We start from the raw sequence: 24,907 nt of genomic DNA, 5'->3' as shown, positions 1-24,907 counted from the left end.
CATGGCTATCCCGACCCACGAAATGGCGCACGGCGCGAGTCCCGTGGCCACTCGCGAGTCTTATATTGGATACAAGAAAGATACGCAAGATCTTGTGGAATGGATGATCAAAACCACCAGTCTCATCCTCAAAACGCAGGAGCGCTCGGGCGAAAACTCCCAGCTGCCCACTGGAGTCAGTTCTTCCGGAGCGACAACCGTGGCTGGCCTGGTGTCCATGGCCCGCCTGATCGCAGACAGCGGAGCTGCAGTGTCTGGCAGCACTTTTCGCCGATTGATCTCAATCGTCAGAGCAAGGAGAAGTCACTACCACGCCTTCGTAGAGCATGCATCCACGTGGTCCGACACAGATATTGAGAAGAGCAACGACATGCACAGGCACTTCATCGACTCCCTCATCGACATTTTCTCCATCTTGGGTGGGGCTAGCTGGTGGGAGAAACAGATGCAGGCCAACGAAATGTCCTCAAAGCGTCTCGACTCCGATGCAGAGCAAATTGAGGAGATGAAGGGCATAATCTTCAGCAACAAATTTGCATCCCTCGATCTCAGCCATGGCGATTCCAAGCCAGAGCCGCCTTCAGAACCCGAATCTGACGCAGATGAGCCAGTTGCTGAGTCCAAGGCGGCAAAGAAGAAGCGTGTAAACGGCAAGAAGGGCAAGGGCAAGACATCCAAGCCTGGAAAATCACGCAAACCTGCCAGAAAGGCGGATTCTAGCGCGGACGCTTCTGTGGAAAGTTACCGAATCCTAGAAGATGACCAGTTGCTAAGCTACACCATGGCAATACTATCGTTCAGAACGGAGTGGGCTCAAATACGACAATATGTACAAGACTTATGGATAGACGTTATCCACAAGAATCTGAACACTGCTGTCGCTGGAGCAGTCTCAAACGTAGCCATTGCTAAGATTAAGAAGACGGAGCTCGAATTATTTGACGACTTTCCCGAACACTGCTACTTCGAGAAGATTACAGACACTCTTACTCGAGGAGGCCTACACCGCTTGCAGAAGGTTGCTGAGGACAAGGCAGCAGCTGATCGCGATCATCATGGATGTTTGGTTGACGTCAAGGAGCAGCTCCTGATGTATACGTACCAGGACCTTTTGGATTTCTGCACAGACTTTCAGAAAAGCCGTAACGGGAAGCCCACAAAGGCTATGCGTGCGAAGATCGGCCTGTGGGACCCAAAGCTCTCACTTGAAACTGCCACCAAGGAGGAGAGGATTCTCTGGCGTCGAAAGTTCACCATCAATTGGCTCTACGACCTGGTCAATGAGTACTCCTCCTGGGAACAGTCACAGCGGGGTGAGAGGTGCTTCTCGGATGATGTTGACTGGTCTCCTTCAGGCCCATCCGGCTCTCGGCGCACTCTCCTCGGTCTTACTGACTTCGCCGCGTTTGTCACCTCCTTGGTCAGTCAAAAGACAGGATCAGACCTCAGCTTGAAAATATCTCCTTGGCACGTCTTCCAACTTCAGTGCATTGTGGATGCCACTTCTGTGAAATCCGGGTGGTCGCTGTGCCAGCACGGGGGTCATATCCTTGAGGCCCCCGCCGCCGGGTTCCTGGCCCTCAGAGACATCAACGATATCATTGATGAACGCCCCGAGGATGACGCCGGTCATGCTCACGGTGATTGTTGCTGTTCCAGATCGCACCTTAGGTTTTGCAAAAGACTTGCCAAGAAGCTACAGAGACGGCAAGAAATTGGTATTTATAATTGCGGCGCAATAATCGAACCCGCTACCGAGGTCCTCTCCTGGAGCGTCGAATATCTTGAATCTCGTCTTGGGCGCTGCAACTCCGTGCTCGAGGGTGCACCTATCCCACCGTCCCGATTCGGAGTGCCGCACTCGCTATGGATTCTTTCTCCATTCCTATGCGGTGTTGGTCTTGCAGAAGCCCTCCAGATCATCTACAACACTGGCATGCGCTTTTTGGACATTTATCCCGTCCCGACAATGATGTTACATCTCGAGCAGATGATTCATAATACGGGCGGATACGAAGGCAAGGAACATGATTGGGGCCTTCCACTGGCTACTATTATGAGAGGCCTTTTCAGGCACTGCCTCTATGTGGAAGGGAAATGGCCAAGCAAAGACGCAGCGGCTGAAGAATACGTCGACGCACTCGATACCTGGGCGGGGGGAGATATCACTACAACCAGGCGATTGAGAGCGAAACGAGTAATGGAACCCGTCGCTGGGGCGGTAGCTTGCCCGTTTCCCGTTCGACAGAACGTAAACTTCAACAAAATGTCCCATCTAATGATCTACCAAGAGGCGGACTGGGACCCCAGCCGGATACATTACACATCACTAGAGCCAAAAACAGCACTTGCCGCGGTTCGTCTTAGTCGCGAGCCGACATCCTTCGACCTATTCACCGGTGAGCAGTCAGAGCCTACCGAACTGGTACAGCATATGTACGAGAAAGTCGGTTGGGACGATGATTGGTCCGGGCATCAGATGTCGGTTGGGGAGGGTTTGTTCCGCACGTTTCTTACCATGGGCCTACTAAAGCCCGCGAAAGCCAACGTCGAGCAATCCGCAGTCGAAAAGGACCTCTCCAGGGCTGTATACAGCAAGCTCGAGACGATTCTAGAGGACTTGGAAATCGCCAAGCTCGACTTGTGGAACGATATCAGCGGTCTCCGATGCCGATCTAGCATGGACTTCGCATCGTTGGTTTTAAGCCTCACGATCATTATGGATGATGTAGAAAATGCCCTCCATGGCGCAAAAAACCCAACATTCGAAAGAATTTACTTGCCTCCAGGCAAAGGTCCAACCCCGCCGTACACGGGCAAGGTTTTCCGCTTGATAAGAGAGGCGATGACTGGAAGAGATAAGAGTATCTTGGAAGTGTTTGCGGACAAGTTCGAGGGCATGTGGGAAACGACACCCGCGTATTTGCTGTGGAGCGAGGATGCATGTCTCCAGGCCCCAATCCCACTAACTTTTGATAAACTGGGTCTCCAAATGCCCGAACAACTTCGAGGGGATGTTTGCAGTGTGATGTAGAGAAAATAGAGTTCCTGATTGATGCCAAAGTTGCTGCTAGTTACAGAATGAAACTCTTATCTTTCGTACACGAAGCATCAGACAGCGAGCGCAATGTCCATCCCTAGGGATGCGAGTTCAATGGTGCGTTCTTCAGCTTGCGGCTTCTGTTCAGTGTTTCCCAGTATACCAAAGCACGGCTAGTCTTGCTCGATAGAATGTATTTTCACAATCAAATGTGCACCGTTGTACTCTTATTTATGAATCTTATGTTTTGTGAACTCTTGTAAATAGTTGTAACTTATTGTCGTGATTTTGGACTCTGGCATAGTCTCACAACAAGACTTTCATTAATAATGTGTTTCCTGCGCCAAAACGCGACTCATTTTCCATCCGCCAGACACCCGTCGCTGAAAGAATGCAGAGGGATCGTATTTGATCGCGACCTCCTTCAGAAACTCAACATTCTCTTCCCCATAGGATCCAAGAACATCCTGCTCAGGGTTCGCATAGTTCATATATAAATAAGTTGAGTGAGCGTCCAACGAGGCCGAGTACGTCCTTAACTCCTCTATCGACTTAGCCATCTCGGCTCTGGCTATGCCGTGGAATAAAGCGTCGTCCGCAGTAAGTGTTCCTCTTGCCTCAAACAGAATCGAGTCTGAGGGGAGGTTCTCGTCGAATCCAAGAATGTTGTTTCCGGGTGTGACGGAATGCAAGAGCTTGGGCAATGGCTGGAACACGAAGTTTACCGATACTGGGACGCCGGCTTCGGCAAGTCTCTCCGTCAGTCGCGTAAAGATTTCGGAAGCCTTCTTCAAAGTGTCTATGGTCGGCTGCAGTGTGAGGGTGAAAGGAATGTAGTAGGAGCCGCCGGTATCGGCAATGCTTGCGGCTATTTGACTGAGCGGTCTCCGTGCCCGCATATCCCTCGTAAGGTTAAGCCGGTTGAAAGCCTCGAAAGTAGCCGAGTGCTCGTTTCCGTCTATGGCTACTGCCATGGACATAATGGAAAGGCTACCGGCATCAGACCGATAGACAATAAATTCATGATCAGAACTACCTTGTTCAATAGAACTGGCATACTTGACGAACTGGTCATTGACGGCATTGAGGTCGGACCATGCGGCGAAGAGCAGACCGCCATAAGCACCACCTGGAGGAACGGTGAATGTTCGCATGTCGAAGCGTGTGACGATGCCGAGATTATTGCCGCCACCCTTGAGAGCTTTGAACAAGTCCTCATTCTCGGTGTTGCTGGCACTAACGATGGAGCCGTCGCCGAGGACGACTTCAACCCCGATTACGTTGTCGCATGACAGACCCCATAGCTGAGTATGATACGACGCACCGCCAGATACCAACAGTCCGCCTGCCCCAACGTGACCGGAGCGCCCGCCGGTCACTCCGAGGTTAAACGGCTCCAAGGTGCTCATAACATTACCCCATCTTGCTGCAGGTTGTATTTGAGCCACATGCTATCGAAAGGTTAGGCATCTTGTCAGAACTTCGGAAAGAGGTATCGAATGTATGATAAACTTACCTTGGTCAATTTGCTCGACCCTGTCCACGTTGCGGTAGCATTTCCCCCAATGCCCCCAAGAATAGTTGTCGAGTTCAAAAAGGTAAGGTCTATCGTGACGCCACGATGAGCTGCATTGTTGTCGAAGTCAGAGTGACCACCGGAGCGTACGGCGATGTCCCAGTTGCCTGCGGAACTGACTGCACCCAAGGCTTTGACGGAGCGTGAGACATCCTCAGTAGAAAGAGGTTGAACGATACAGTAAGGCTGCAGTCGTCTGTTTTCTGAAGAGTAGTATGAAGATGTGCTTTCACGGTAACCTAAATCTGCAGGGAAGACTAGCATGTCACCGAGGCCTGCAGCGATGAGGGCATCACACTAGGTGCAGATAAGTCAGCCGCAGGTTCGATACAATCCAGACGACAGCTTTGTCCATGGCAACTGGACACAAGGCATACCCCTTTGAAGCCTGTAGATGACAGACGTTGTTGTGCCGCTATCAAGGTAGACAGGCTGATGGGCGCAAAAGCGCGGAGACAATTCGCGAATTTCATGATAAAGGTCGTTTACAAACACAATCGTACCTTGATAATATTTCGATGGATTGGAAGGTCAAGTAGATGAGCATTTAAAGACTCGCTCGCAGCCTTCAATCTGCGAATCAGAAGTCTGGTCAGATCAACCCGTGAGCGATGACGGCGAAGACTCGTTTTAGTGACATCGCCCGAACCATTCAATGCTAGCACGGAGATCTGCACGAAATAGGCACGTAGACCCTCTTGTGCCAACCAGAGACCCATTTCAGTCCACCAAATCCACGTATCGGTCGCTTCTGTTCTTATGTTCTACTATCGCCGGTGCATGTGCCGATGCGGCACAGCATTAAAGCATCCTTGCACACCTGCTGGACTGCAGAAGGACAATGTCGCTTGCATGCATTCGTATGACAATACCCGCTCAGGGCAACAGCCCAGCCGGCAAGGGCTGGCATACCAGTCTCCTCCGCGTACGGAAAAGCGAAACCGAGTTTGTCATCAGCCGCTGGCTCGAGATTTTCCCCATGGATAGGAGAAAATAATTTCGTAATACGGGCAGCGGTGTCCAGAAAGCTGTACGGATGATACGTGGTGCAAAGCTAAGTAGGGATTGAGGACTGGCTAGACCCGCATCCATTTTGCTCAATCTGAGATGAAATAATACCAATCTAAAAAGACAGCTGCAAATGCTCTTCATCCAATACAGAATTTATATCAATGTGAAAAGCAAACATCCGATGTTTTAGACAACAAGGAGTGCTTTAATACCAGCGTGTATGGAGACCTTCCCGTACCCTCAAGTCTCTTAAACATCCATGTGTCCAAGCTTGTCTCCGAATACCTCTTTCTGCTTGGCTTCGTTTGTAATGACGTCGATAAACTCTGCCGCCGCGTCCTCGGCAAAGAATATGCCCTCGCTGGCAATGCATCGCGAGATGAAGCTCTGTGCGCGCGGGAACATGTCATTCTCATACTCTGCCACAGCTGTCTCAATGCCAGAGCAATCCTTGAACTGACCGTCAATACCTCCCCCACAATGTTTCTTGATGCTGTTCATGAGCTTGAGTGCATCGAACATCGCCATGTTGACACCCTCGCCCACGAACGGAGTCGAAACGTGGGCAGCGTCGCCGATGAGGGTGACGCCTGGGACCCGAGCCCAGTTCATTGAGGAGACGGGCATGCGATAGAGTGGCCACGGTCGAAATGGGCCTTCGGCATCGGATATGAACTGCTTCAATTCAGGCGCGAAATCGGCGAAGAACTCAGGGCTGTTCAAAAGCTTCTCTCGGCTTCCCTCTGTGTCGGCCAATTGAAGAGTGTTCCGAGTAATATCTTCCGCAGCCTTCATTCCCAGGTACAAGCGGTATGACTTGTCGGACACCTGCTGAACACCGAGTGATCGACCATGACCAACGGCCATCATATTTCCAGGACCGGACGTTTCTACTGCTGCTGCATAGCTAGGGTTCTTGTGACTGATGCGGCCTTCGACGAACATCTTGCCAGAGTACTCCGGTTTGGCGGAAGTTAACTGTCGACGAAGATCAGTAACCTAGAATTCGACAGTAACCGAGGATTGTCTTACCACTGCACGAACTTTGCTCCACGCACCATCCGCTCCAACGATCAGTTGGAACCCAGACGCCGTTGAGCCATTAACGAAGCGGATCACCCAACCATGAGTACCCATCTCAATTCCCTGAACCGCATGATTCCAGTGCACCTTGTGGGAAGGAATAGAGTCGAGAAGCATTTGTCGCAGTTGATAGCGGTCAATTTCGGGAGCATCTCGCCCTTCTCCGAAGTCCTGCTTGAGGGTGCAGGTCGTGTTCTGGATGACGAATCTGGTGGCGTCAAAGCGAGCGAGCTTCTTGAATTCTTCGAAGAGCCCGGCGTCCTTGAGAGCTTGCTGACCAGAAGGTGGATGAAGGTCTAGGGTGCCGCCTTGGTACATGGGCGTCGGGGTAGAATTCACATCTCGCTCGTAAACAACATAGTCGATGTTATTCTGCTCAAGCAGACGCGCAAGGACAAGTCCACACGGTCCGCCACCGATTATAGCGATAGGCGCGGAGTATTTGCCTGCTGCTGTGCGTGCCATGTTGGATTGATGTTGATAAGGTAGGTCGGGAAGACAACCGGTGACGATATTTGAGTAGTTTTCAGATGGGACGCCGAAAGCTGATGTCTTGGAGTGTGAGAGTAGACTTTTGAAGCTGTCTAAGCCGTGTTGGAACGGGTGATGGCATGTCGACTTTATATAGTAAGAATCTTACATTGAAGGGAGACATCTATAGCTGGACGATTAACGGACAACTTCATCTTCAGAGCTCCGTCTGATCTGCAGGTATCCATCAAAGCCATGTTCAAAATACGCAGCGCACTCAGTCCAGCCGGATTAGGAAAGGCTGGGTTATTCTCATTGGTGCACTTCGGAGCTGACCTTGACGACGTCAGCTTATCCATGTTGGGGAAAGGCTCTGGATCTCCGAGATTATGAACAGTGATTGGCTGCTCTCGGAAGGTCCGGCTGCACACTCCGAAGTCCACCAGTCATAAGTCAATTTGGCGGCCCCCACCTCACCCTGGGCATATCTTCTGCCAACTTCACCAACCGTCTTCCTGCTCTCTCGACACTCTCAGTCCACAACAGCTCCTTCTCCAACATAAACCTGCTACTCATATTGAAAATTTTTCAACATGGAGAAAACCTCTCTACACCCGTCGGCGGGCAGCGCGGCCCGCTTCGCGGTAGGTGTCCTGGGATTGATCTTTCATGCAGACCACTTACTCGCGCCTGCAACCAGTGCGATTATTGTCGACAGAAGAAGTTCAGGTAAATTGACTTTGTCTTTGTCGAAGGTTCTAATGGATCTTCATGACAGGAGCTGATGATTTTATCAGATGCTCCAAGGAACTTCCCAAATGTAGTGCTTGCAAACCTTGGCCAAGTGCTTGTACTTACTCCCGAGACAAGGAGAGGACACTTTCGACGAAAGACCAAACTGCACTCCAGTAAGAAATGTCTTCGGTAGGGTCTTGAATCTTCAGAGAAAACTGACGCCGAGACCTGAAATAGGCCTAAAACCTCCCGCCCGGCTGAAACAAGCAGTTCAATCGGTGGCCTGGAACAGCGACTTCAAAATATCGAACGATCGATTTTGAACTTGACGAAGTCAGTTGAACAGGTTCTGTCTGCCGTACGCCCGCAAGAGTCCACCAATACAGTTTCATCCTCCATCCCCGAATCGGCAACAATGACTGGCAAGGTGGATCAAGTCACACCCAACTTGAACGAGGCGCAAGGTCCAGACTTATTCCTTGGACCGTCTCACTCATTTTTATTTCTGAAGGAGACGCCAACTCATATAGATGCCGTTACCAAGTCTCCATCTACTTTTGCTCATCACAGTGCATATTCCGAGCTTCGATATCTTTCCAACACTCTTACAACGGCCACTGTAAGCCCGGACACCACGGCCATGAAAGGGTTCCACGTCCCTCCAAAATCAGTTGGGTACCAACTAATTGGCCGTGAGTAGTAACTTATCGCGACTCACACTGATTTACTGACTTTCTTCAAGAATTCCTAGAGCATTCCCCTCTCGGGGAGCCCTTCTTCTGCAGCCCATCTGATGACTTGCTGAGACAGATCATCTTCGACCCAGCCAACGTGAAACAAAAGGCTTGGGTCGTGTACGTCAACTACATGATGCTCGCCATGGTGTCAGCCAATGAGAGTGGGGAGAGTGTTGAAGCAAAACAGTTCCGGCGAAACATGCGACTGGCTCTCAACGACAGCACCATCTTCCTCGAGCCGACTCTAGCAAATGTACAAGCCTTGGCCCTGCTCGCGCTTCATGGCGAAGACTATGCCTCTCCTAATCTGTCCTGGATGTTGGTAGGCCACGCCTGCCGACAGGCTGAAGCCTTGGGACTGCATGCGTCAACTGACCAGGACTTTGAATCGCGACAACGGAGTTTATGCATGTTCTGGCTCCTATTTGTCGTAGATAAGTCATGCTCGCTTGCGTTTGGGCGATCATCCTTCTTGCCCATGTCCGTGTACCGAGACGTGCCACTTCCGAATTTCAACTTCATGCTCAAGTTTCAACCGCACAATTCCTCTTCCTTCCGAAAATCCCGGGAATCTCCATTGATCTCCTCGTTTGGGGCGCATCTCCTGACTTCAGGGATGGAAGTTGCAAAGATGATGGAGTACGTTTTGGATCTCTTGACCCCAGGGAAAAGCCTGCTTCCCAAGGAGAGGGTTAGCAGAGACCTTGATGAATGGTATTCGAAAACAATCAAGGTGAGAAACCCTGAATTTGCGTTATAGCACGGGTGCTGAAAGATGAAACCCTCTGCAGATCTTGACGGAGACTATGGACGCAGAGCGTCCATGGGCTGAAGAAACGCAGTTGCGTGAAATGTCACTCGGCATCAGCAGTATGAAATTCCAATACCTTCACATAGTGATTCTCCTTCACAAAGGGGACCCCACTTGTGCAAGCATTCGTCTCGAGTCGGCAAGAGAAGCCTTATCACTTCTTCCGTCCATGGTCTCTAATTGGGCGTCTGTTTACAACGGCGTAGTATGGTAAGAGTCGAACCATGGCCCATTCTTGAAACGTGGATACTTTAAAGTATATCTGTTACTGACGCATTGGATTTCAGGCACCTTTTGTACTACCCGTTCATCCCCTTCTTCGTCGTCTTCGAAAATATTGTTCAAGGGAACAGCTTTCAAGCAAGTTCTACAGCGGACCAGGATCTTGGTCTTTTGTCTACAGCCGTCTCGTACTTAGCCATGATGCGCGGGCAGCTTCGTCTGTTGGCAACAGTTTGCGCTCGACTGGAACACGTCGCGGCTGTTTTCCTGCAATTGGCCCAGGTTCACGCAAGCCAGCGCGCCAATGCATATTCCAGCAATACCAACATGAATGGAAACGAGAATGTGCCGTCCGGGATACCATCCACGGATTTCTTGAGTTACGGAGGCCATGAAGACGTTGCGGCCAGCCTGCGAAAGGCACAAGACGACATCGGTACAGCTGCAAATCTGGACCTAGGGAAATTCCTGGAATGGCTTCCTGCCGAGGTCTTACCACCGTGGCCAGCCGGAGATTCCGGGAATCAACATCACTCAACTTACCATGTTGCTCCTGATTCAACAATGGTCGAGGGGGAGCAAGCGCCCAGGGGCCGCAAGCGTACCTTTGATGCGACCTTCGACTGGTTCTCTTGGGATGCATATTTTGCTGATGCCGACTCCCGCCAGTCTCTTCATTAGACTGGATAAGACACTTGAGCAGGATACTTGTCAATCAAAATTTATCCTTTGATTGAGCGAGCGCACGGAAGCAGGGCTTCTTCAAAACAACATGACACGAATTGGGAGAGACTAGTCGCGCCTAACGCAGAATGCAAGAATTCAATTTCGCTATTGCTAACGCGCTTCTACGTGAAACTTCATGGATTCGTACAAAGCCATTGCGAGAATGCCAAGGGAATCTCAAGTCCAACCATCCCTTTGCCTACTTAGGGCAACCAATACCCCAGCCGGTAGTAGTGGAGCAGCAGTCGGCATCCTATGTCACGTTGTCAGTACGATAGAAGAGTGGGAAGCGGGACTTTGAGGTAACTCACGCATGTCGCAGAGACTGGCTTGCCGTTAAGCATGACATTCTCGCAGAAGTTAGGGCTCTGCTCAGCGCAGTAGGCCTCGCTGGTACCACGGGGAGTTCCGCCCTTGTTCTGGTTGGTGCAAGCCTTCTGGCCCTTACCCCAGCAGCAGTTATCGAGGACAGCTTCGCCCTGGAGCCAGCCGTAAATGCGGCACTGCAAAGTTAGTGTTTGAGTTGGAAAGCTTGAGAAAGATTAACGTACAGAAGAGGCGAGAGCACCGGTGGTGTAGGCGAGGCCGACAAGAGCGATCTTAGAGAACTGCATGATGAAGGCTTAAGGTGTGTGAACAAAGTTGACAAGTAGAGAGTGGAAAGAGTGAGCAAATGGAGTGATTGTTGATTGACAGAGAAAGACTGAGTATTGAGTGCTGTGAAGTGCTGGTACAAGATCTGACATGAAGCGAATAGTCTCCATTTTATAGCCCGGAAGTTAGGCGCCCAAACGAAGACATTCTAGACACTTTGCCAAGACGGTCTTCGCTCTCGGTATTACAAGACTTCCCGGATACCACGGATGTGTCTAGCAACAACATTTCTGCCAGTGAACAAGATCGCAATCAACATCGCGCGTCTCAAAATGATCGTGTAAACTCAAAAGAAGTTCAATTATTTCAAGGGGGAATTTCCAGCGGTTTGCGTAACGCGGCTGAGTCGTCTCAAGCACCCAGACCAGTAGAGCGGGTCTTACGGAGGGCCGCTATTTCCACTTTCTTGTAAGGCGTACAGAGGGAAAGATTGGCTGAAATCTTGTCCAATCATTCAGATGAAGACAGATGCCAGACCATCTAAGTAAGGTCGCTTGGCAGCTCAAACTGAGGCGGCTCTTCCGCAAAGCCGCATAGCGAGGGTCTTGGCAACACATCGAAATAAAGACGAACCAGATCGACGAGTCAAAATAAGGTTTCTCGGTCTTCAACTGCCGTAAACAGTGAAAATGGGAAAATACTACCTGCTAATTAGTGGGCCCGTCCAATGTGCCGAGCGGACCTGTAGCTCCACAGACCACCATGACTCGACCCCAAGTTAGGCAGATGAAATGTACCACCACCATTGCGCCTGTCTCATGACTTCTACCATGACTCGATTCTCGTATATCGGCGAACTGACGTGTTCACTAAACACTTCACAAGATCTAGATCTCGGACAGAAAGCTGTTTCTAATAGGAATGGCATCCCATAAATGGCCCTTCGGGACTTTTAGTTCGCCTGACAGCGCTTAGGTCCTGTTCACCATGTGGTCTAGGCATCGGCACATCACCGACCTTTGGCTATGCATCCCTTGCATAACCTCTCCAAGACTTAGACCGTAGCAAGACTCAGGATCCCTTGACGATGTTGTCGATTGCAGTAGCTAGCGCTCTCGGTGGGCCAAGGCTAGAGTATCGACTACAATCAAGGGCGATGCTACTAGGGAACCTGCTTTTCTTTCATTGCGGGTCACCAACTCCATGTTGATGGGTGTCACCCATGAATCACTTGGAGGGTACCAAAGGATGGTGCCTCTGCAGCTGAGGCGTCCTTCGACCATCTTTCAAAGCCAGCTGCAAATTGATATATAACACGAAGTCTCAACCACCTACCTAACATTTCTCGACAGTTCATCAGCCATCCATCATTCTCACCATCTCACTCTATACCTTTCCTTAGAATTCATTCACTCGTGTTAACGTTCACTTTTCTTATCATAATGCAGTTCTCTCACATTTTCTTGGCTGGTCTTGCTACCACCGTTTCCACTGTCGTGGCTGCTCACGTATGTGATTCAGGAGCATGCTTTTCTGAATCTGCTAACACAGTTCAGTGCCGGATCGGAAGCGCTACCCGTGCCGACTGCTGCTGGGGTGGCGAGGATGGCTACAAGTCCTGCTGGCGCCAAAACAAGGACTCGGTATGGACTATTTCTAACATTCAAACACAACATGCTAACGACCTTTCAAGTCCTTCTGCAAGTCCGACTCAGCCAACTACTGCACCAACGTCGATGGCCCTAGCGGAGCCAAGATGTCTACCACTTGTGTAAGTTCGACTCCGGTAAAGTTGTGGGATGCTCTAACGCAAATAGGGTGCTGATTGCTGCAACACCCTCAATGGCTGGGGAACTGGCTGCCCCAAATAGATGGTTGATGACAATTGTTTCTGGAGGTGTTGGGGTCTGAAAGCGTATCACGAAGGAAGTTCTATTCACATTTAGAAGCATGCAATGGACTGTTACATCTTGTCTTCGATCTGAGTTTGCATGGGTTCAAATGAAGGGCCCTCATACGACGACTACTCTGAGGTGTTTTTTGTGAAATGATTGTCCGCGCAACGATGTTGCTAGAGCCGATTTTCTGATTATAATTATTGATTCTATGTGCGCACAATGATAGCCGAAATCAATGCGGCGGCAAGAACTATGTTCTAAGCTTAACTTGAATGCAAATGATATTCGCCAGTCCGTGTTAGAGTTATCAAAGTCTCATTAGATACTCCACCAAAAGTTCCCAGAAAATAGACTTTTGGGGCCCGCCCTATGAACCGCCCCCAGACCGACGTGGGTGACAGGGATTCTCCCTCCTCGCAACAACAATTGAGGTCCCTCGAAACCGAGCGCGAGCCTTGCTATGTTCGTAGCGTGAGAAACGGGGCGAGGGTCTTGGCGATAAGCAGCTCAAACTGTGTCACTTGCAAAGAATGGCACGCAGTAGGCCGAAACAGGCAAGCTAGACAGGCACGGGGTCCCATGCCGATCGCGCTGATATTCTCGGCCTGTGCAATATTTCCCGAAAACCTTCGTACCAGAGTGTGAGAAGATCGACACGTCCCATGTGTCAAGATCGGATTGTGGTCCGTGACGGTAAAGTTGAGACAGATGATGATCATCAACCAGGTGCTCGGTATTGCTCCACTCTAAGCGCGCATAGCTCGAGTCATATATCCTCGTGTACGAGATACATACCGGGCCTGCAGCGGATCGTCTGATATTTGGGCAGACGGAAAGCGCGACACACCGGCAGACCAACGAATTCCTTGGCAGTTGTGGATATTCTGTGATTGATTAAGCTGCTTCGTGTGCTCATCGTGAGGCGTCAGATGATGCACCGCCTTCTCAGAACTGAGTTCAGCTTGATCATGTTGTCTGAACTACTTTTGATTGATCACTTCAGACTGAGTCGGATGACATCTAGAACTATGATTGTGATTGCGTCTGACTCGAATGACCGAGGCTTCCGATGGCAAGCAGGAAGGATCGATGTGGGTTCTAAGATTGAACGGTCGTATAAGACACTGGACCCCAAAGCTCCTGAGTGATATTGTTGCTACTCACTCATCATCCTCTCCAGATACAAAGCATTCTTTACTTCTTCACTCACTTAAGACAACGTTCACTAAACGACAACTCCAACAATATTTCGTTCAAAATGCAATTCTCCGTCACTCTTACCGCCATCCTCTCGGCAGTGGCCGTCCCTGCCGTTCTTGCTTCTGAGGCAGGTTTTCTACCACACGCATCCATGGATATCAAATTGGGTACCTAACTAATGCATTGAATAGTGTAAGATCGGGTTCAACAATCCCCGAACAGACTGCTGCTGGGGAAAGGGGCAAAAGTCTTGCATGAACCAGAATGGCGACGCAGTTTGGTGCGCAGGCAACTCTGCCAACTTCTGCTACAACGTTAAGCGTCAGGGTACTGATATTCCCGTCTCCGACACATGTGTAAGTTTTCAAAGCCGTCTCAAACAAAAGTCACCGTAACTAAACTGCACCCTAGGACGCTGATTGCTGCGATACGAAGACCGGCTGGGGTATTGGATGCCCCAAATAAGTCAAAGCTTTTGATGTGATGTAAAAGGATGTGGTATCTACGTTTGATGTGCAGTATCGTGTTAGCTTTTGTTCAGATCAGAAGCTCAAAATGTCACTTAGTCTTGCCAGCAATATCTCAAATTTCGGATTACATGTGCCTAGCCATCTCCTAATTCAACGAAACCTTTCACGTGACGTCGATAAAGTTCCAATACATCTCAAAATCCTCTTAAAGCTCGCAATAATCACCTGAAAGTCAACTCAAAATCGACCATACAGTCTGGTCGGTGGATGCAAAGATTGCTTGGTTGAATCTGCGATTATGTAAGTCTACATGGCGCGTAAAGGATTGATAACTCTATGGGATGTCCTTCCATGTCCTATCCCACCAGTCGAGTCTCTTCCGTCCGTCACATGAAATGTCAATTACGGCTCCAATACACCCTTATGAATGATGTTGCCTGGATCTTTGGCGGGAACGTACTTCGGCTCTTGGTTGTGTCGAAAATGGACGCTACCGTAGCGCATAAGCTCCGCAAATGTACCTGTCTCACGATCCTTCTCTTCGTTCTCCTTCATGTCCCACAAAGCCCCGAGTGCCTTTGTGGATGTCATGCCTCCTGCGCGTGTGACCTTCTGCATTGTGGAAGAGGTCATCAAATACCAAACTGTCTTGTAAGCTTTCTTGTAAGCTTCGGACTCGGGGTCAGCATCAAGTTTCGTATTCAAGAGGTCGAAAAGCTCTTCGCCATTCCAGCCGATCAAGGCCTCGGCAGGCCAAGTCTCCCACAGTGCATCAAAGAGAAGCACTTTGGTGCTGTAGTACCCTGCGCCATCGAAGCCGCCGTTCGGCTCCTGCAAAACGCTGATTCGCAACCAGCACATAATCTGTGCGACATACTCTAGTACTTGTGGTATCGGGATTTCCCAATTCCACGCGAACCCTCTAGCGTCAAACTCCACCATGTCAATGTCTTTAGCATGGGCCATCAGAGGGTGCGTGTAGAGACCCTCAGCACTGGTTCGATCCTTCCACAGAGTCATGAAGAGATCATGCCTATCAGTGTAAGCTGTAGGTGCATGGCACAAGGGGGAAAAGTCACGAACTTACCAATGCTTAATGAAGGGATCGCCTTTCCGACTAGCGATAAAGTGGTTCGCCACACCCCTTGAATACATCCACGGTGCTGAGACTTGATATGGTGTGTTCGGGTCCTCCAACTTGTTCCAGCAGAGGTCATCGATCGAGCGGAACAGAATTGAGCCAACGTCCATCCAAACACCGCCGTACTGATAGAGGCATATTCCTCGGAGGAAGTCCGCGCTATGAGGGTCAGTGTATCCCAGAGGGCCATCCATTGTGTTGGTTGTGAAGGCTTTAGGAAGGTCTTCCTCCTTAACCCAGTTCAGAGCATGGCTCGGGGAATCGATTACGACATCGAGCACACGGATAGTCCACGAGGGACCGCAGATGCGAGACCAGTTAATGACATTTCGCTGACACCAGGCGGGCATCTGTTGCAGCCCAGCATGCCAAAATGCCCAGATGTTCTTTTCCGATGTCACTGGAGGGGGGCTTTCGAGGGCTTGGAGGATTTCGTGGTCTGACCGGGAATCAAGAGGTTCAACGTAGCGAACCTTGTCCTGGAACTCGGCAGGTATTTCGAAGCGGGGAGGCACCATGTCGATGAATAGTAGCCTCAATAGTGTGGTACTGTTCGATTTGGTAGCACAGCAATCTCAACAGACATTTGAGGCGATGAATCTGAGGTTATTTGTATCCGCGGGTCGACCCTGGAGCAAGCGTCGTTAACATACCGATAACCATCAACTTGGCGAAAAAGAACACTACTATCTAGCGCTTATGCCCATCCGTTAGCTTGTGCCACAAGATTGCTGCAAGAAGGCAGGATTACCCAGGAGGATGCATCCGCGACAGTCAGAAGTTCCTTACCGGTGGAGTACAAGCGTCGAGCGCTTCAGAGTCTGACGGTCCTAGCCGAATGGGCTTATGGGATGACGTGATATTCCAAGCCAAGCCAGACCATGAGGTTGCACTGCATTGATAATCGCTTCACCCCCACTACAAGTCAGGGAGGCTCCGCCGTGTTCACGTCAACCAGAATTGATGCCACCTGCCTGTGCCACCGAGTTTGGAACTTCTGTCCGTATCAATCAGTGTGGTTTATCGGATCATTCGCGCGGAGACGTTCCAAAATTTGTGTTCATATATTGATGTTCTCTCCATCTCCATCCAAGCAGCACCGGGCTCAGTCAGGCATCTAACATTGGGCTTTTTTGGATCGGAAGCTAGATATGTCATGAATTTGATATTGAAAGTCAATCGCAACCATGAAGTTGAGTCGCTATCATCATGCCGTTCCCCACCCTTGTTCGAGCACGTCCGTGGCCTTCAATACCTTGATCTCCGGGAATTCATCGTTAAGGGTGCGGCTGGGTCTGAGATCAGCCTGTCCTCGCTCGCAGTTGAGCCCAAAAGGGGCAAGAAAACTGTGCAGCATTTCCTTCGGATAAATCTGATAGAACTGGCGATGAGATGGCAGTTCCGTCAGCTTGCACGCCCGAAGGTCCTCAACTGAATCATGCGCCACAGTAAACTTGGTACCTGAACGAGCAGTCAGAGATTGGCCAAGAAAGGAGCCCTCAGAATAAGAACTTACCTTTGACTTTCTCGGCCAAGCGCACCATCTCGTGGAACGTGACCTTGTCACCAATGATATACGTCTCCTCGGGCCACTTGTCCTTTTCGAGCAATGCAGCAACGAGACGCGCAACGTCAAAGCTGTGCGTGAAGACAACGGGAACCTCCCCAGATCCGGGGATTGCGGCCACATTGTTCGCAACGTCCACGAAAAAGGATACATCGTCCATGTAACTCTTCACCTTCGGGGTCCCAAAGTAGTCGAGGAAGTATCCATTGAAGACAGCCGTCCACTCGAGCGACGTTGACTTTAGCGCTGCCAGCGCAGACTTCTTGGCCATTGCTGGAGGGAATGTCTCATATTGCCTGGGCAGAAAGCTCAGTCGTCAGACCCAATCAAGTCTTCGGGGGCACACATGAAGAGAAGGCTTACTCGGGTAAATACGGCACCCCAAAATAACTCGGAATGAACCGTTTAGTGGTACTGGACCTCTCAGCGGCTTTAATAAGATTGAGCTCGGCGTCATTTTCTCCCGTGATGTTGTTGACGGCAGAGATGACAATTTCAACGTTGTTCTCTTGGAGAACGCTGACAAGAGATTCGACGCTGGCGTAATCGACGGCTTCGAATCGAATGCCATTTGGACCAGCGGGGCTTCCTGAGACCTGCCTTCATGTTAGGATGTCTCGCCAAGAGGTATGCGTTGGTTGATTACCTTTCTTGTCAAGACGATGACTTGGTAATTGCCTCGAGCCTGTATGGCTTCGACAAGGGCGCGTCCGAGTCCTCCAGTACCACCTGCGATAGCAACAGACATATTGAGGTATTGGAAAAGATGATGGAAGGGTGAGTTGTGAGGCACAAAGCTGAAGTCGTGTAATAAAGTATGGGTTTATATAGAGCGCCACGGAGAAAGTAACGCATGCCATCTCACTGGGAGCAGGCGAAGACATTTTCGGTTGCCTCCATTGTGCCGATTATCTCCAAAGTCCGGTCCAAAGCACATCCACTCAAAAGCGGTCGACATGAAGCTGTTACTGCCGGGCTCGAACGACTAATGTTAGGTTTCGGAGCGTTCGGGGACCGAGACCTGGGCCCGCTTCGTTTCGGTCGGTCCTCCGTCCAGAAGTGTTTCATGTATCGACCATCACAGCAGTAGTATAATTCGAGTTCCTGCTGCAACCACACTTACTGTTGGCACCATCTGGGCATCATTGCCATGTCTAGGTCATGGGGATACCAAAGCTTTGGGATGCATTCTATAGCTTGAGGTGGTTGTCTTGTGCACAAAAGCCTGTTTTCTTCAAGTGAATGAGGCCAAATGCCTTGCTTGGTTTATGCTCAGAAGGTACATATTTAGAATAAGCCCAGCATATGTTGCCCCCCAAACATCGCCTGCATTCTTTCACCAGAAACATCCGCAGTCCCATATTCATTGTCCACCGCAGGGAACACATTTCCTGCAAAGTACTGATGGAGCCCGTTGGAGAAGATCGAATGTTCTGGTGTGAAGGAACCCCTATTTACAGCCTCAAATTGGCTGATTGCAGACCTGTGAAGCTCTTTGCTGCGCTCGCAGAATTCCTTTGCAGAAGCCGACAAATTGACTGTAACCTCAAGCCCTTCAGCAAATTCCTGGAGTCGTTGCAAATCATCAGAGTCGCCTTGGCTGACCACATTACAATACAATACAAGGACAGGCACAAAAGGTACGTGTAGAACTCTCCTATGCAGTAAAATGAGTATCGCCCATGAATATTCGACATGGAGTGTCACCCACCAGTGTATGTAAATATTCATGATGTGCCGGTCTCCGTTTAAGATCGACATGCATTCATGATGTGCATGGATTGCAGCCCGGGCATACTCCAAACATTGTGGCGAAAGAGTTGGAGGCGTGGTTCGCATAACCTTCGCCCGAGATATGAGAGTTGCTGTAGTATAGTACAGAACCTTTTGAGATACTGCAAGAACATTTTCCAGCCTCTCTAGCTTTCCCGTATTGTTTCCCTGTATTATGGAATTAGCCACCATTCGTGATCTTTGGGGTGAGTGCCATAAAAATGCAGTCTTCCCGTACCTTGTCATAAGGCTCAACTTCTTTGAGTTCTGCGAGAAGCCGATCTGCCGCCCCCACTATGTCTTCGTCGGAGCAAGTCGCAGCCGCTCGACTGTATAGTAATTCATACAGCTTATCGTGCATCGTCGCATTCCACACCCAGAATGGAAGCATTGTTTTCCATGGCCGTGACAATGAGAGACAGCTCATGTCTTTAGGTAGGGTGATGTCGCATACTCGTATAATTGACGCTCGTCCCAATCTCAATGCCAGACCCTTCTCCACGGCGTATACATACCAAAACAAGAGCATCTTGGCTTTCTTGATTTTTACGTCGTCACTTTCCATGAATGCGTCCTCGTGAAAACCTGCGGCGATGGCGAGTTGTGCCGCAAAAGAAATGAGGCGCCAGGCAAGCCAGGGCTTAGCAAGTTCGATGGCGTGAGAGGCCTATGATTATCAGCAGTGCGGCGGAGATGATCAAAGTAGGGTATGCTTACACCTAGTACAAGTGCCTGTACGCTTTTGATGTGAGCAGGCAAGCAAACAGTCAAGCTCCCGACTGCTTGCATCATGGCATCTCTGCACAACCTGCCCCATACGAAGTACTGTTTGCGGAGATCTTCGTTGTCAGTGGGGCAAAAGTGCTCGGTGAACAAGTAATATAGTCCCGAGTTGGCTATAATGAAGTCTGTGTCGGCATACTCATCAATTGAGAAGTAGACATCACGACACAGTTCGATGTAGGCCGGTACGGGCATGAGAGACCGCAGTATAGGAAAGCTACTAGGCGGAGACTCTGTTGGTAGTTGTGATCTCGTCAGAATGCAATCCAGGATATTGATAAAGAATTACTGTACCTTTCAACATCTTTAGAATGTTGATCACAGCAGCCGTCGGTGGCAGCGGCAATTCGCGGTATGAATGAGTACCAGAGCGAGGGTTGTTAGCGTGCACCAGGGGTTGCGATGGAATGACTCGGTCGCTGCATCTGGGTGCAGGTGGTGTCGATAAGCTACGATCTCCAGCAGACTCCGCATATCTTCTAGCCACCTCAATTTGACTCCGAAAAGATGAAGAACCTTCAACCGCTGACTGTGTGTCTAGATCCTCGAGTGCTGCGACGCTAGACTCTCCAGGTATACTCACTTGCGTGTCCGTTGAGCGACAGTCACACGGGCGGTGTCGCAGCAACGCCTCGATGTTTCCGAGTCTTTTTTCTATGAGATCGATCTTCTGTTCACTAGCAAGACGTCAATGAGACGCTCATGACAGCATGCTATGTTGAGCCCCATACTATTGTGTTGAGATTGGGACTCTCTGTCTCGGAACCTTCGGCCTCTGCCCAACACCTGAAAAGCTGCAATCCTGTGATGAGGACCTGCAGTTCGAGCATGGGAAGACTTTGTCGCAGCGGACCTGGAAATTGCTTCAGCGGACTGTCGCACCACGGAGCGTGGAGTATTACCTTGCGCAGCCGACACAAGTCGCACTATGGGGGCTAACCGTTAATGACAAGTTCTGATGCAGGTGGGTTCAGGCCTCAGAACCCCGACTTACAGCTGTTATGCGGGAAGAATCCATTGAAGATCCAATTGTTTCACAGATGCCGTTGTTGGTCGGTAAAGATGAAAGATTTGGTTCCTCGGAGCCCTCGGTCGTCCTAGGCGGTGTTCGAAAAATCGGCCGCCGGGAGCCATTTATATCGGGCGCCGAGGGGACCGAGCAGGGGCCACCGCAAAAGTCCGTCTCCGCCCCTGTCAACATGCAAAATACCGAAACATCACGGACTACTCCGTCAGCCGGGGCTCGGAGTGGACCCGGAGTTAAGCATGTTTCTCAGTCTAACAAGTTGTTTTGTGGTTGCAAACCTTGTACATCCGTTTTGTTGACGAACAGCGGATGAGATGCTTTGAAACAGCTTTGGCCACCTAAACGCACTGATTACCATGTATAAAGTCTGATAAGCGCAACGACATGGCCCGGCGCAACATGTTTGACCAGCGTGAGAAAGCCGCAGCACCATCTACACATTGTTACTTTCTGCCCGTTATACAAATTTAGTTGAAGTATTTCGTCCTTTTTTATACTCCGAATCCTTGCGCGCAAAATGGTCTCCTCCAACATGTTTGACTTGCCTCAAACGACTCTCCCAGTTGGGAGCTTGGTCGTTGTCTCTGGCGCTAGCGGTTGCGTGGGCAGCCACATCTGCGATCAACTTCTCGGTCTAGGCTTTAGAGTCAGAGGCATTTCACGGAACGTGAAAAAGTCTGGATGGATCGAGACTATGTTCACGAAGACGTATGGCCCCGGCAAGTTCGAGCTCGTCGAAGTTCCTGACTTCAGTATCCCGGGGGCTTTCAACGCCGCTGTTAAAGGTAAGTGTATCCGTAGCCCTTCAAAACCAGACAATACGTCTAAAGCCTCCACCTTCAGGTGCCCATGGAGTTATTCATACGGCAGCCGACACAAGCCTTGACTTGAACCCTGACAACGTCGTTTCCCCCATGGTATCCGCCGCCATCGGCATAGCTGAGGCGGCAGCTTCTACGCCTTCTTGCAGCAGGTTTGTTTACACTTCATCGTCGAGTGCAGTGGCCGATCCCGCCCCTGGCATCGTTCGAAGAATCACCAATGAGACATATAATGAAGAAACGGTTATCGCTGCCTACTCGCCTGATCTCCGCCAAGATCTTGTTGGGGGTCATACTGTCTATGCTGCTGGCAAGGTCAAAACAGAGCAAGCATTGTGGGAGTGGTATCACTCGAGAGCTCCTAACTTGGTTATGAACACAGGTGTGAACTTTGACCATGGCATAGACATCCAGTCTCCCATGCTAACTTGTTTCCAGTCATCCCGAGCCCTTGCTATGGCGAAGTTCTTTATCCTAAAGCCCAGGGTTTTACTGCTGCAATGGGGGTGTTAAAGATGCTCTGGGACGGAAATGGCTCCGAGGAGATTGTCAAGATGTTTGAATCACGTAAGTGATGTCACAGAATTCCCGATTTCCCCGATCTCCACTGACAGTGGATCAGAATGGTTCTGCGATGTGAAGGACGTGGCCAGCCTTCACGTCGGAGCCTTACTGCTACCGCAAGTCAAATCTGAGAGGCTGTTTGCGTACGCTGGGAGATACACGGTCAACGATTTCTTGCGGATTTTCAAGACCGCCTATCCTTCGCGGGAGTTTCCGGAGGAGGTGGAGAACATACTTGAAGATGCGACAGAGGTTCCACATGAGAGGTCAACTGAAGTGCTGAAGATGTTGGGTCTCAAGGGTTGGAAAAGCCTGGAGGAGTGTCTTGAGCCTGTGACTAAGCAGTTTCTTGACGCATCTCGTTGATGGAATTCGCTTCTGAGTTTGCTCATTACTTGGTAAATATCAGCTTCCTCGAGTTCGGGGGTTTTTCTTTTCTGAGGCCGAAGCCAAACCTTCCAGCAAGAGAAGAGGGTGTCTAAGTGAGCAGAATGCTTGGCGCCGAGAACCTCAGTCCAAGCTCTTCAATTTTGCATTTTGGATATCGTCGTAGTCGCATGTGCTGAGAAGCTCTCCGCGTTGATCTTCAACTGCTCACCGAAACATAAGTGTCATGCCTTTCTTACATGTAATAGCACAATGCTGGCAGCCAGATCATGTAGCCAGATCATGTCCGACAACGTACAACTACCACAGTCGCAAGCGGCGAACAGTCCATCGGCCATGCCGTGCCGAGGAAATGTCGCATTCTCTCGTGTGGTGATGGTTCCAACAACTCACGTAAAATAATCCTAGATAGCTTGGGACTGACATCACCCAAGAAAAGCCAATGACGTCCCGCCACGGGATCGCGGCATGTACATTAGGACTTTGCATGCTTGGTAGCGTTGCGCTAACGTGCTCAACCAACCTTCCAGCCCAACAGCCGCCAAACTCTCCACCGAACAGGCAGCGAAATTCGCTGAATCGGGGGCCACAAGGGCCACCGTTGTTAGGTTAAATTCAGCAGTGGGGGCGCGTAAAAGCAGAACGGGCAGGGGATCTGCCGTTGATCTGGGGGCTATGCCGTCTTAGGCACACCACCAACACGGCGCTTGCTGTCAGCCGAGATCCCTGGCGCGCAGGGGGCTGTTTTCTGTTTTTACGAGCTAAAGGCACCGTAGAAGGTTACATTGAGGGGCCGTGTGCCTGGCTGCCTAGCGAAGAGCCCACTGCGACTGGAGCAAACCTTTAAGCTTGCTTCTCCTAGGGCTGGCTGTGTGAGACATGGGGGCGTGTTGGACAAATGGGCTGCAAGGAGGACACGGGGGCTGAGTGTCTGGTTCAATCAAGAGAAGCAAAATTTCAGCCAGCCGCCGTGGCGTGAGGCACAGCGCAAGGAGAACCATGGGTAACGATCCTTTAGATTAGCTCGTACTTAAAGTGCGCCACGGCCGCCCTCCTCTGCCGCTGTTTGGCAAGACCCAGTTTTGAATTTGAAGTCTTCGTCGTCAATTCTTCAACTTCTCAATCATCAAACGAGAAAGCGCACGCGCACCACATCAACATGTCGCAAAAGTACACGGTCGGCGATGGCTCGCCATTCTTGAAGAGGATCGTCATCCCCTTCTACATCATCCGCATCGCGGTGATGCTTCTCCAAATCGTCCTCTACGGCATCACAATTGGATACGCGTCCTCCAACAGGAGCGAACTTAACGACATCGGCGGCACAACCAAGACAGCGAGCTGGGTCATTGCCATCCTGGTAGTCGTGATGATCATCATCATTGGCTGTTTGCTCCTCGACCTCGTCTGCATCATCAAGCGATCGCGCAGGACACTCACACCTCGGTTTTTCCTCATTTGCAACTGGTTCGTGCCTTCCCATCTACTTTATTTCGCGACAGTAGCGATTTGTGACGGCATACTGACATTCTCGTTTGGTAGCATTCAAACGGCCGTCTGGACCATTCTTTTCGCGCTTACGGTGGCCGGCTCGGAGGGAAGAGCCATTACTGTCATCATCAACATCATTATCTAGTAAGTCTACTGCTCAATCCACGGGATTTGATTGAGACTTTGTCTGACCGTCCTGATAGTGCCTCGTTTATCGGGCTTCTTATTTACGCCTCCGTCATCTACCACAAGCACCGCAAGGGAACCCTTGGCGGCGCCTACGCGCCCGCGAACCAGAACCAGCCGACCGCTTACAACGGTTACGCCAATGAGCAACAGCCGAAGCCGTATAGCTCCCAGCCGTACGAGATGGATAACCGCTATGCATAAATAATAACCAAGAGATGGATCGGAAGACGAAGGAATTATGAGTGACGGTTCTTTGTGCTTTTACGATGGAGAGGAGGCATTTCATGATATGCTGCTTTGGCACGAGCTTGCGCGACTGCGTTGATTTGATTGCACCCTAAAGATACCATTTGATTCAATAAAAAACTCAATTCAAGCATCAGCACCGTTTTCGCGTGGCCCAAATGATCCTTCGCCAAAAATGTCGTGCAATTGAATGCGCGAACAATGGACCGACGCGATGTGACGTGCGCTCACGTACTGCAGCCAATGAGGATGCCCTTCACTGCAGGATCCGAAAACATCCACTCCCGTGTCGATCGAAGGATTTCAGCTGACAGCAAACAACGCTTGGCATGGGAAATGAGCCA

General features: G+C 50.3%; 11 protein-coding genes across 11 annotated transcripts; 6 read left to right on the top strand and 5 right to left on the bottom strand.

The window, feature by feature from the left end:
* Position 1: 1 nt before the first annotated feature.
* CGCS363_v006099 (uncharacterized protein) lies at positions 2–3,034 on the top strand (the record flags this gene model as incomplete). Its single annotated transcript, XM_036637948.1, has 1 exon — positions 2–3,034. The coding sequence occupies one exon, from the start codon at positions 2–4 to the stop codon at positions 3,032–3,034; it is 3,033 nt and encodes a 1,010-aa protein (XP_036496647.1).
* A 329-nt stretch (positions 3,035–3,363) lies between these two features.
* yanF-4 (FAD-dependent monooxygenase yanF) lies at positions 3,364–5,089 on the bottom strand (the record flags this gene model as incomplete). Its single annotated transcript, XM_036637947.1, has 3 exons — positions 3,364–4,491; positions 4,557–4,913; positions 4,994–5,089. The coding sequence occupies 3 exons, from the start codon at positions 5,087–5,089 to the stop codon at positions 3,364–3,366; spliced, it is 1,581 nt and encodes a 526-aa protein (XP_036496648.1).
* Positions 5,090–5,876: 787 nt separating this feature from the next.
* asqM-1 (Monooxygenase asqM) lies at positions 5,877–7,175 on the bottom strand (the record flags this gene model as incomplete). The annotated part of the gene is made up of 2 exons (XM_036637946.1): positions 5,877–6,605; positions 6,660–7,175. 2 exons carry the CDS (start codon positions 7,173–7,175, stop codon positions 5,877–5,879), a joined length of 1,245 nt encoding a protein of 414 aa, XP_036496653.1.
* Positions 7,176–8,331: 1,156 nt separating this feature from the next.
* Positions 8,332–10,367, top strand: CGCS363_v006096 (putative transcriptional regulatory protein; the record flags this gene model as incomplete). Its single annotated transcript, XM_036637945.1, has 4 exons — positions 8,332–8,608; positions 8,659–9,386; positions 9,445–9,674; positions 9,752–10,367. The coding sequence occupies 4 exons, from the start codon at positions 8,332–8,334 to the stop codon at positions 10,365–10,367; spliced, it is 1,851 nt and encodes a 616-aa protein (XP_036496654.1).
* Positions 10,368–10,611: 244 nt separating this feature from the next.
* On the bottom strand, positions 10,612–11,026 carry CGCS363_v006095 (uncharacterized protein; the record flags this gene model as incomplete). Its single annotated transcript, XM_036637944.1, has 3 exons — positions 10,612–10,665; positions 10,724–10,915; positions 10,964–11,026. 3 exons carry the CDS (start codon positions 11,024–11,026, stop codon positions 10,612–10,614), a joined length of 309 nt encoding a protein of 102 aa, XP_036496655.1.
* Positions 11,027–12,448: 1,422 nt separating this feature from the next.
* On the top strand, positions 12,449–12,877 carry CGCS363_v006094 (uncharacterized protein; the record flags this gene model as incomplete). The annotated part of the gene is made up of 4 exons (XM_036637943.1): positions 12,449–12,514; positions 12,563–12,649; positions 12,700–12,777; positions 12,824–12,877. 4 exons carry the CDS (start codon positions 12,449–12,451, stop codon positions 12,875–12,877), a joined length of 285 nt encoding a protein of 94 aa, XP_036496656.1.
* A 1,481-nt stretch (positions 12,878–14,358) lies between these two features.
* On the top strand, positions 14,359–14,569 carry CGCS363_v006093 (uncharacterized protein; the record flags this gene model as incomplete). The annotated part of the gene is made up of 2 exons (XM_036637942.1): positions 14,359–14,460; positions 14,516–14,569. 2 exons carry the CDS (start codon positions 14,359–14,361, stop codon positions 14,567–14,569), a joined length of 156 nt encoding a protein of 51 aa, XP_036496649.1.
* A 407-nt stretch (positions 14,570–14,976) lies between these two features.
* On the bottom strand, positions 14,977–16,233 carry FCK3-3 (putative glycosyl transferase FCK3; the record flags this gene model as incomplete). Its single annotated transcript, XM_036637941.1, has 2 exons — positions 14,977–15,607; positions 15,662–16,233. 2 exons carry the CDS (start codon positions 16,231–16,233, stop codon positions 14,977–14,979), a joined length of 1,203 nt encoding a protein of 400 aa, XP_036496650.1.
* A 689-nt stretch (positions 16,234–16,922) lies between these two features.
* Positions 16,923–18,030, bottom strand: BOA1-7 (Oxidoreductase BOA1; the record flags this gene model as incomplete). Its single annotated transcript, XM_036637940.1, has 4 exons — positions 16,923–17,176; positions 17,232–17,578; positions 17,646–17,878; positions 17,929–18,030. The coding sequence occupies 4 exons, from the start codon at positions 18,028–18,030 to the stop codon at positions 16,923–16,925; spliced, it is 936 nt and encodes a 311-aa protein (XP_036496651.1).
* A 3,352-nt stretch (positions 18,031–21,382) lies between these two features.
* On the top strand, positions 21,383–22,616 carry terH-1 (NAD-dependent epimerase/dehydratase terH; the record flags this gene model as incomplete). The annotated part of the gene is made up of 4 exons (XM_036637939.1): positions 21,383–21,650; positions 21,709–22,068; positions 22,125–22,253; positions 22,309–22,616. The coding sequence occupies 4 exons, from the start codon at positions 21,383–21,385 to the stop codon at positions 22,614–22,616; spliced, it is 1,065 nt and encodes a 354-aa protein (XP_036496652.1).
* A 1,180-nt stretch (positions 22,617–23,796) lies between these two features.
* CGCS363_v006089 (uncharacterized protein) lies at positions 23,797–24,518 on the top strand (the record flags this gene model as incomplete). The annotated part of the gene is made up of 3 exons (XM_036637938.1): positions 23,797–24,104; positions 24,180–24,272; positions 24,332–24,518. The coding sequence occupies 3 exons, from the start codon at positions 23,797–23,799 to the stop codon at positions 24,516–24,518; spliced, it is 588 nt and encodes a 195-aa protein (XP_036495841.1).
* Positions 24,519–24,907: the final 389 nt, after the last annotated feature.

Source organism: Colletotrichum siamense, assembly GCF_013390195.1.
Source record: "Colletotrichum siamense strain Cg363 chromosome Unknown KSG_Cg363_contig04, whole genome shotgun sequence".
In the NCBI taxonomy this organism is placed as follows: Eukaryota; Fungi; Ascomycota; class Sordariomycetes; order Glomerellales; family Glomerellaceae; genus Colletotrichum; species Colletotrichum siamense.
The sequence above is the reverse complement of the archived record's forward strand: the minus strand, read 5'-3'. Positions and strand labels throughout refer to the sequence as shown.